The following is a 10,806-nucleotide window of genomic DNA, read 5'->3' on the forward strand; positions in this document are numbered from 1 at the left end:
TAGACTGTCAATGGAAAGACGGAAATCTCTCATATTTCATTAAAAGGATCTTCATTTGTGTTCCGAAGATGAACGAAAGTCTTGCAGGCTTAGAACGACATGAGGGCGAATAATTACATAATTTTTGGGTGAACTAAGGTTTGGGTTTAGAACAACACGAGGATACGTAAATGATGACTGAATTAACATTTTCTGGTTAACGATTCCTTAAGAGAAATAATCAAGAAGCAGACAATTCTGAGATTTTTTTAAACATTAGTATTTTTCATTACATTATTATATTAACATTATTCAAAATATCATAGTCATTTATATTAGGAATAAGAAAATAAATACATACTTTAATACATCTGAAAGTAAGGCTTCACAAAGGACTTTAACAGAAACATAAACAGCTGGGTTCAAATCAAATTAACTAAGAAAAAAAAAAAAACCTTTCCCATTTACGAAACCATAAGTGTTGGGAAAATATTTTGAAAGTGTAATTTGGCATGGCATGACTGTTATGAGAGTGCACTGTGCGAGGACCTGAAAACTGTCACAGATAAACACAAGTGCTGTTGACCAATTTCATTCTTCCATCCAGCTAGTCTGTAGTGGCCAGTTCAGTCGAGAACATAATAAAAGCTGGAATTCTCTTTCGTCACATCAGAGAAGACACTGTTGGTTTCATTTTTAAGTGGATTCACCCAAAGCCTAATTCCGTGAACTTCAGAAAAAACACATTCTTTCGGTGCATTACCCAAGGTTGTGTCAAGTAGATAGTGTTCTGAAAGGAAGCTCAGTTTGGTTAAAAGAAATAGAGATGCCTAGGTGTGTGTTCACACTTTTGGGTCTGGACCAAACAAACCACATGAACACACCCTAAGAAAGAGCTTTCAAGTTACATCTGTACTGTTTTCAGTCCTGGCCTATATTGTGTAGCACAAACCTGACTGTGTAGACACAGACAACAAAGCCAGCTATAACACACAAGTTTCTAAGTGCTCCCTCGAGGTTTCGCTTTGGCTGGCGGTGTGCAGGAGCTTGTTGGGCCACTGCCTCCTGATTGGCTGCGTGACCATTATGCGGAGGAGCACCAAAGAGGTCTTCATCTCTATTAGACGTCACATCTGGAATATACAGAGGTTGTTGTCGCACACTTAAGTCTCTCTGAGTCCTTTGCTTCATCCTGATCTCCTGTAAAACATTAGTATGTAACATTAAATGAACACACATTTCATTCACAAGCTTATTTCCGAGTAAGGTTTACCTCTGCAACATCAGGAAACAGCTCACAGAAAACTCTGTCCTTCAGGTTGTATGCCAAGCTCTGCGCAGATAGCTCTCTTTTCTAACAGACAAATATAAAAAAATATATAAAACATTGAATGACAACCAATTTGGTTAAAAAAAATTACCATACTATGGGAGCATGAATATTACCAACACAATCTCATGGCAATCCACAACTATTTCAACTTGACCTTGTCCAACTCCACCTCTGTGGATCTAAGGGGTGGAGCTTATCCGAATTATGCCCCAGTTATAGTTAGGGGTGGATCTTTATGCTTACTTTTTTAAAGATCATGCGATATGCACCTCGTCAAAATACGTACGTTTGTATGATGATGGTAAATGCATGGTAGATGGGAAGCAAAATTAGATGTAAAAGGTTAGTTCACCCAAAAATGGAATTTATGTAATTAATTACTCACCCTCACGTCGTTCCAAAACCATAAGACTTTCGTTCATCTTCGGAACACAAATGAAGATGATTTTGATGAAATCTGAGATTTCTGTCCCTCCATTGACAGCAACGCAACTACTTTGATGCTTCAAAAGGTTCATAAAGAGATCGTAAAACTAATTGGTTGAGTGGTTTAGTCAAAATTTTCTGAAGAGACTCGATCACTTTAAATGATGAATAGATTGAATTTAGGCTTTTATCCACATGTAAACATTGATCAGCAAATATAAACAGAAGTTCAACCGAACCTTCTTGATCCTTGAACCTCATTGATTCTTGCAGAAGCTCAAACTTGCTGCATAACAAAATCTCTCCGATTTCATTAAAAAGATCTTCATTTGTGTTCCGAAGATGAAAGAAAGTCTTACGGGTTTGGAACAACATGAGGGTGAGTAATTAAAGACAGAATTTTCATTTTTGGGTGAACTAACCCTTTAATGCTTCTGCATTCTCTGGCAAAGCATTTGCGTTCCCCGATAAACTTTGTGCTACTTACAAAACTTTTGCCATGGAAATAATATGAGATGGGAGGGAAAAATATATATTTCCAGAACAAATGTGAATTTCTCTGTGGAACGCAACATTTCCTGGGGGGAATGCAGTACTTTTGCGATAGAATGCAAAATTTCCCGTGGAACGTAAAGAAATTCTCAGGGGAATGCAGACATTTCTTGGGGGGATACAATATTTTGGCGAGACAACACAAAAGCTTTTTTCCTCCTATAACCATGTCCATATATATATATATATATATATATATATATATATATATATATATATATATATATATATATATATATATATATATATATATATATATATATATATAGCCTATTCTTTCAGCAAAAAACATGTTTGCCTTTCAGTGTACATACAGTGAAGTCAGATGTCTCAATGCTTCCCAATGTGGGAATCTTTTCCATCATGAAGCTCAGCAATCCGATGAGTATAGCAGAGACTGACCACGAAGGATTCCAGGTGTCCGGGTGAAAGTCACTTATGGACAGGCAAAGCCTATAGGGACATGGTAGCAGATACTTGAAATGAGCCGCAGTGACTTTACAAGCAACTGTATGCTTACAAAGTCAAGCTGTTATTGACCTTACCGTGTGTTGCACTTAAATCTCCCATTAGGGGTTATCATATAAATACTAGGTGGTTTAAAAGGAAATTCTTGGGGGAATAACAATTTGCCATGATAGTAGCCACCTTAAATGAGCATTAAAAACAACATTGATTACCAAAAAAGAAGAAATAAGCTCAAATAACAGGCTTATAATATATAAGAAACACTTTAAGATCAAGCTTTCATTCAAGTGAAAGTATTCACACCTACCCTCATAAGGGGATTTCTCAGGTCCACGAACAACAAAATGCCTGGGAAACATTTTATCATGAGCGAGATCATTAACAAACATTTCAAGACATGAACATTCAGGGAAAAGGTTAATTTCACTATATTTTTGCCCAAGACCGCACAGCAAATAGATGTATTACGTTCATTCTTGTTTTTATATCAGTGCCAAAACCAGTGACATGACATTGACTGTATAAATCAGACAGATTCGTACCATTCTAGTATATTGGAGGGCAAAGGTTCGGCACAGATGTAAGGCACAGGGTCTTTCCTAATCCCGAAGTAATCCTGCTTCAGGCGCCGTGTTGCTGTTGAAGGAGTTTTCCTGTTACCACCCCCACTCATCTGAAATTGTTTTACTTAATGTTAATCGGCATTAAAAAAGTACACAGAGTAAAAGCTGATTGTACATGTAGCTGATTCTCCTATCCCTCTTCATATTTATACTCTCTCTCTCATATATAATTATTTAAATGGATGGCATACTCACCTCTCCAGATCAGATAAAAGTGTGAAGAGTATTAAATGAAGTGTCCGGTCTCTGTAAATGGGTCAGTTTCATGTGTCAACTAGCTTTGTGTGACTTTAAGTCAATACTGAAAATGTCGCATAAACAGGACATGCACGAGTCCTGAAGTCACTCACAAGTGTTCACGTAGTGACTTCAGAGAAGAGAAAATGAAGGTAACATAATTTCTGTCTGCTTTCACTTTTGATTTAAAGGAGAACTCCAGTCAATTTTAAAGGGCCAATAAGTAGGAATTTCTCCCATCTAGTGGTGAAACTGTATTTTGCATTCAAACGAATAATGCTCTCCAGCGCCTCACTTTTCCAAATGCGCGTTGCATCTACGGTTGCCGTTATGTACCAAAAAGCTATGACAGGATGTCTTATAATAGCACTTCGAGTTTTTCTTCGGTGAACAGGTTTGTTATTTAAAACAAACTGAAACTTGAATCAACGAAAAAAGAATGTTACAGTATAAATTACTGACTGTGAAAAACATTAACAAGGGTAGTTAGTAGTAATGTCGTCTTTATTCGTTATATTTTTGAAGTATGTGCATTGTTAGATATCATCATCATCCGTGCCTTCTCTAACGTTCCTTTACTCAATAGCTGCTATTCATCAAAGAGACTGTTTAACTTACTATGAATAGAATAGATAAATAGATATAACTATAAATGTTCTACTGTATATAATAAAGTTCACAACAAAGCAATGAAAAAAAAGCTTGTAATTAAGACCGTAACATTGACTTACCTGTCGAGAAGAAAGCAGGCAACTTCAGCATCTCTTTTGAAAGCTTTCTCCTGCATTTGCTATCCCGACATTAACCCTTGTTTTTGTAATCTCCGGTGTCACGTTTACGGTCTATTTTGGACTTTTTTGACGACGAGGACTCCTTATCCTGTGACTCATATGTATGTATGAATGAACGGTGTATAAATAACCGTGCAGTGCATCCTTTTAAACTTGCCGCGGCAGTGACAAGCGCCTCTCTCTGCGCCTCCGCTTCTGCTGGGCTCAGTCACGTGACGCTGGCTCTGAACGAAACGCGTTGTGGAAACGCGTTGGCCTAGTACTTTTTGTCCCTCTCTGCTATTATAGTTTTTCAAGATGGTGGAACTACATGGAAGCCTCCGTGGACCTACCCGTCCCATGTATATAAAGATAATAAATTCTTCTTTTACGAGGATTAGTCTGATCATTGGCATAGGTATTTGTACACCATTGAGGGCATATTTATGATTAAAAATATTGATTTTAGATAATAAAATACCTAAAAAGCTACATATTGTCCCTTTAACATTGAGCTCATTTTTTTTTGTACATTTGGAGTGCTGTAAGTACAGAGAACAACGACAAAAATTGGTGTTGCCTGCACAGTGTTATCCACTTTTTAAAATTTGCACCCTGTTGACCTCAATGGGGCACGTTTTAAACCTGCGTTTAAACCTGCGTTTAAGCCTCTTAACATCCTTGATGTGTCATTACAAGTGCACAGGTCATGTGAGTGATTCCTTCGGAGTGAACGCGGGTGAATCTGACTGCAGTAGATGTGAAAGATATGAATAAAAATTATGTTTATTCAGCCAGCGCACATACCTGTATTTACATCCTGTTTTCGGTCGAAGTCCATAGTAATCGATTGTCGAGTTCACGCGCGTGATCATAGGTACTAAACCAATGCGTGTGAACTCGACAATCGATTACTATGGACTTCGACCGAAAACAGGATGTAAAAACTCACAGAGAGTCCCGGAAACACTCCATCCATATGAAAGCAGCGTCATAGACGCAAAGTTCACAGACAGGGCCAGAGCTGACCTGAACTGGTACATAAATGCGGGTCTTACGTAATACAGCCCATAGCATAAACAGTCGGCGGCGCGCATCGCTTACGACGTCAGCATCCTAGTAAGAAGCACTGATTCGTCTATACCGACAGCAGCTTAGCCTGCAAGGCGGGAACCTCCAGGTTATAGAACCTTATGAATGCCGCCATACATATGTCTTGCAAGGAAATCCCGCTAGACCAAGCCCACGAAGAGGCGACGCCTCTCGTGGAGTGCGCTCTGACACCCAGCGGGCACTGTAAGCCCTTGGCAGTGTACGCCAGCACTATGGCGTCAACTATCCATCTGGATAGGCTCTGTTTCGAAACAGCCAGTCCCTTGGAACATCCACTGAACGAAACAAATAGCTGCTCAGTCTGTCTGAAAACAGACGAGCGAGACACATAAGCTCTTAGTCCCCTTACTGGACAAAGAAAGCTTGGGTCCCCTTCCTCGCCTGACACCGACAGGGCGGACAGGAAGATGACCTGAGCCCGAAATGGTGTGTTGAGGGATTTTGGAACGTAACCATGTCTAGGTTTGAGTATGACTCTTGAGTCGCTTGGTCCAAACTCTAAGCACGTCGCGCTCACCGAGAGCGCGTGCAGGTCACCTATGCGCTTCACTGAAGCGAGAGCCAACAAAAACACTGTTTTGAAAGACAAGTGTTTGGGGCTAATCGTTTGGATAGGCTCGAAAGGGTCACCTTTCATGGCTTCCAAAACCGTAGAGAGGTCCCACATAGGGACCGAAGGAGGTCTGGGAGGATTCAGCTTCCTAGCTCCCCTGAGGAAGCGGATGACTAAATCGTTCCTTCCTATTGACTAGCCGAGCGTTGACACAGTCGAAGGGTGAAAAACCCCGAGCTGTGCACCAGCCGGAGAATACCGACCACTTCGAGGCATACAGCCAATGGAGCTCTAGCCTGAGTCATAGTATTTAGCACTCCCACTGAGAGATCAGCGGGTACCCGTTGAGCGCCCACACATGAAGGGACCACAACTCCGGGTAAGGATGCCAAATCGAACCCCTGGCCTGAGAGAGGACGTCCCTCCTCAAGGGCACTGGCCATGGGGCAGTGTCTGCTAACTGCATCAGAACTGGGAACCACGGTTGGTTCTTCCAGAGCGGTGCTACGAGCAGCACTGAGCATTTTATTTCCCTGATCCGTTCTATCACCTGAGGCAGGAGAGAGACGGGGGGAAACGCACAGAGCGGGCAGCGCGGCCATGTTTGGGACAGCGCGCTCTCGCTCTTGGAAAAGAACACAGGGCAGTGAGCGTTTTCGTCAGACGCGAACAGGTCTACTTCCGCTCTGCCGAATCTCTCCCACAACAGCTGGACTGTTTGTGGGTGTAGAGACCATAGACTGTAAAAAAATATGGATGACGCCCCTTCGCTCTCTTCCATTGGTGAGAACTGAAGCCGCCAGAGTCCCGATATGGCGCTGACATATTGGAACTTGAGTCTGCGCAGTAGCGATTTCGGGACCAGACCTGCGCAGTAGTGAGCAGGAAGTAAAGCCGCAAAATCAACGCTCCGCCCTCACTCTCGCAGAATGCACTCAGGGAGAGTGGATTCTGCACACTTTTTTAAAAATTGATTGCAGTACGACAAGAGGCTTGTTAAAATAAAGCAAATACAATCTCCTCAGTCCTCTGAAGATCCCGAAAAAAATGTCCGTTGGTGCTTCAGTGACTACTTCGCTCGGAGAACCTGTCAATCACAGCTGTCAATCATGACGTTACACCACCGCATCACGTAACTAACTAAAAACCAACTTATTTTGGAAACAGATACTAGAACTTACATCAGCGTGATAAAAACGACAGCAAATGAAAGAAACCACCTTTGGAAAAAAGATATTTGAAGTGTAATTTAATTGTTTAGTTGGTCTCGCGTCCCGTTGAATAACATGGGGAGGCGGGGCTTATGACCTATACTAGGACCAGTCACCGGGGGGCGATCGAGACGTTTTGGCTTCACTTTTCAGGGCTTGTGCGGCACGCTTGGTAGAGACCATTCGCTCGCCGGAATGTTGTTCCTGGACAGTCTGTCTGGCCCCAAATTCTGAAGCCCAGGCACGTGCACTGCTCTCAGCGTGCGCAGGTTGCGCTGAGCCCATACCAGGAGGCGTTCCGCCAGCCTGTATAATTTTCAGGATCTGAGACCGCCTTGGCGATTTATGTAGGACACCACTGACATGTTTTCCGAGCGGACTAAGACGTGGAGGTCCTTTATTTGGGGACGAAAACGCGTCAGCGCGTTGTCCACTGCCAACATTTCCAGGCAGTTGATTTGTTGAAGCTTCTCCCGTTCCGACCACTGGCCGAAGAACGGTCTGCCCTCGAGCAGTGCTCCCCATCCCGAGGTGGAGGCATCTGTCGACACCACTTTCACTCTCGAGGAAGTCCCCAGGCTTACACCTGATTGGTACCAGTCGCTTGCTTTCCAAGGTTTCAGAGCTGCAACGCAACTCTGATCGACCCTGAGACGCAGCTGACCGGATGCCCACGCTCTGCGCGGTACTCGCGCTTTCAACCACAACTGAGAGGGCGCATGCGGAGCAAGCCCAGCTGAAGAACTGATGATGCTGAGGCCATAAGACCGAGCATCCTTTGAAATTTCCTGAGCGGGACGGTCGCGCCGCAGCGGAAAAAGCTCGCTGCGCGCTGAATGTCTAGCACGCGCTGTGATGACAGCCACGCTATCATAGACTGCGAGTCCAGAACTGTGCCCAGAAACGATATCGTTTGACTGGGGTTCAGAGAGCTCTTCGCCCAATTGACTCTGAGACCTAGATTGTCGAGGTGATCGAGTAAAATGGTCCTGTGCTCCACGAGCTCTGATCGTGATTGAGCTAGAATCAGCCAGTCGTCCAAATAGTTCAGCACTCGCATGCCACGGAGTCTGAGAGGTGCGAGCGCTGCGTCCATGCACCTCGTAAATGTACGGGGCGCTAGGGACAAACCGAACGGCAGGACTGTGTACTGATATGCCTAGCCCTCGAAGCCGAATCTCAAGTATCACCTGTGACGTGACGCTATCTGTATTTGAAAAGGTGTGAGAGGGGAGTTCCAGTGCAGACCACTCGAGGCCGAGGCCAACAAAAACACTGTTTTGAAAGACAAGTGTTTGGGGCTAATCGTTTGGATAGGCTCGAAAGGGTCACCTTTCATGGCTTCCAAAACCGTAGAGAGGTCCCACATAGGTCCCACATAGAGGCTCGCCGCGGCCAGCGTGAGTATATGCATCAGTTCCCTCTTGATGTTAGCTCTCTCGTTAGATTTACGAACAGGAGGCGCGAGATCCACAGAGCTCGCCCAATCCTCGCTGCCCGAGGCTAGCAGAGAGCACGTGTCATCCTCTCCCGACGCGGCTTTAGAATCATCCTCCTCAAAGGAAGCGGCGGCAGACAGCGGCCGCTATGCATCAGGAAGTGATTCAGCGGAAGCCAGTGAAGCAGGCGGGCGAACCGGCAAGCTTTGTCGGACTGGAGAAGGTTCAGGGACCCGCTGAGCACGGCGCTTTTTACGGCGCGGCAACACAACGGGAGGTGCAGGCTCGGAGAAAACTGCCAGGCGAGTCCTCAGAGTCACCATCGGCATTAGTTCGCAGTGAGGGCAGCCGCCGTCGGCGAGCGCTGCATGATCTTCACCCAGGCAGGAGACACAGATAGGGGTGTGACGGTTAGTATATAACCGTGAGACCGACGGTTATAGTTGAACACCGTCATTACAACTCTATAACCGCCAAAACCGTGTTTATTAAACAAATGAAAAACATTTGCAATAATAAACATTAGCAGTGAACATTTGCAATAGGGAGACATGGTTTTTACCACTTAATGAAGTTTTGTTTTGTAAATCGTCAGACATGATTTTTACCACTTCATTAAGTTTTGCTTTGTAGAAAGACTTTCTTTAAAGCGAATTTCGTTTTGTATTTTAATAAATGTTTCATCAACCAATTGGATGTATTTAATAAATAAAAAAGCAAATATAGGATAATAACCGTGACATGTAGGCTCCGATGCGCCGCGTTCACTTGCATTGCATTGTGAAATTGAACTAGAACGCATCTCATCGTAAATGAATGAAACTCAGCGTAGGCCTATGCCTCATACATTAGCATTAAATATCTTTGCTGCATCCTTTATAGAACAGACAAGGGCTTTCTTGCGGCTCGCTTTCGGCAGAGCATTACATCGTCCATGGAGAGAAGGGTCTGACTGCAGAGCCGCAGAGCCCCAGTTTCACCCCAGCAGTTTCACCCCAGCAGTTTTACCCCGCTCATGCGCAGTTTTGGTTTATATTGATATTAAAATATATTAAAAAAGACCTATATTTTTGTGAATTGGTGAATTTCGTGGCCACGAATTAATAATACCTCGGCAGGTTATACTAATTTGTTCCTCGTTTTACTATTGTGGCCACGTTGTAATTCGTTTAATCAAAATGAGGGAGGGAATTAGTTGAACGTGTCCACGATTTATTAAAACGAGGGAATAAATAAGTCAGGGCGCATAAAAAAACAAGCAGAGAGAGGATATTTTTTCCCAGGATGGTAGGGGAAGACTCATGAATATTCATTACCCCTAACCCCACCCCTAAACCTACCCATCACTGGGGTCTATGTGATGACCTACCCCAACCCCGCCCCTAAATCTACTATACCCGTCACTGGGGTTAAGACCAATCAGGGATGACTTTCCTAATGAATATCATGAGTATTCCCCTACCATCCTGGGAAAAAAAAAATATCGCGCCCCGGACGCGCGCGCGCAGCCCGCGCACTGCCTTTAAACAACCATAGACAGTATATAAACAAACAACACGAGCGCTGCATTGCTCTCTCCCTCGCGCTGTCGCGCATATAGTAAAAGGTCGAAAGACCGATTGTGTTTTATAGATTAGTAGTTTGTTCATAAAGTGTTTGGTCATAAAGTGTTTGATTAGTTCAGGAAATCTGAAACTGCGCATGCGCGGGTAAAACTGCTGGGGTGAAACCAAGCGGCAACCTCCCCGTCTCTCTCTTGAAACCAACACGGAAGTGAGTTAAACTGCAATTCATTGACTGGCCGCTTGGCCTGGCTGCAGAAGTGAGTCAAATCTGTATCTCCCTCATGTTAAAATTACCAACTTTACAGCAGAAAAAAATATGTTTACAGCCTGGATCTCTATATGTGGCTTTGGTCTATACAGCTAATTTTGCCCTTCATAACAACTGTGCGGGGGGTGAATTATTTTATAACTCGTCCGTTTAGTTGATTAATATTTAAATTTAAGGGTGTGGCCAGTGGCCACTTGAGTGACAGATGGATTGCCGCTGTCAGTGCTAGCCGTTTGTCTGCTGTTACTAGCCGTCACTTCACCTCAGCA

The 10,806-nt window shown here is 43.7% G+C and overlaps 1 protein-coding gene across 1 annotated transcript; it reads right to left on the reverse strand.

The window, feature by feature from the left end:
* Positions 1 to 250: 250 nt before the first annotated feature.
* LOC308685480 (ubiquitin-conjugating enzyme E2 J2-like) lies at positions 251 to 3,741 on the reverse strand. Its single transcript, XM_081357268.1, has 7 exons — positions 3,577 to 3,741; positions 3,301 to 3,431; positions 3,066 to 3,106; positions 2,836 to 2,938; positions 2,605 to 2,743; positions 1,253 to 1,333; positions 251 to 1,179 (listed from the first exon to the last, which is right to left on the reverse strand). Exons 2-7 carry the CDS (start codon positions 3,429 to 3,431, stop codon positions 901 to 903), a joined length of 774 nt encoding a protein of 257 aa, XP_081213394.1. The 5' UTR covers positions 3,577 to 3,741; the 3' UTR covers positions 251 to 900.
* Positions 3,742 to 10,806: the final 7,065 nt, after the last annotated feature.

This window comes from Scardinius erythrophthalmus (genome assembly GCF_964197995.2).
Source record: "Scardinius erythrophthalmus genome assembly, chromosome: 25".
In the NCBI taxonomy this organism is placed as follows: domain Eukaryota; kingdom Metazoa; phylum Chordata; class Actinopteri; order Cypriniformes; family Leuciscidae; genus Scardinius; species Scardinius erythrophthalmus.

Coding starts and splice junctions, on each gene's coding strand:
- LOC308685480 (XM_081357268.1), bottom strand. CDS start 3,431: ATGAGTGGGGGTGGTAACAGGAAAACTCCTTCAACAGCAACACGGCGC. Junction 3,107..3,300: donor CCCTCCAATATACTAGAATG/GTACGAATCTGT, acceptor AATGTTTCCCAG/GCATTTTGTTGTTCGTGGAC. Junction 2,744..2,835: donor AGATTTAAGTGCAACACACG/GTAAGGTCAATA, acceptor ATGTCCCTATAG/GCTTTGCCTGTCCATAAGTG.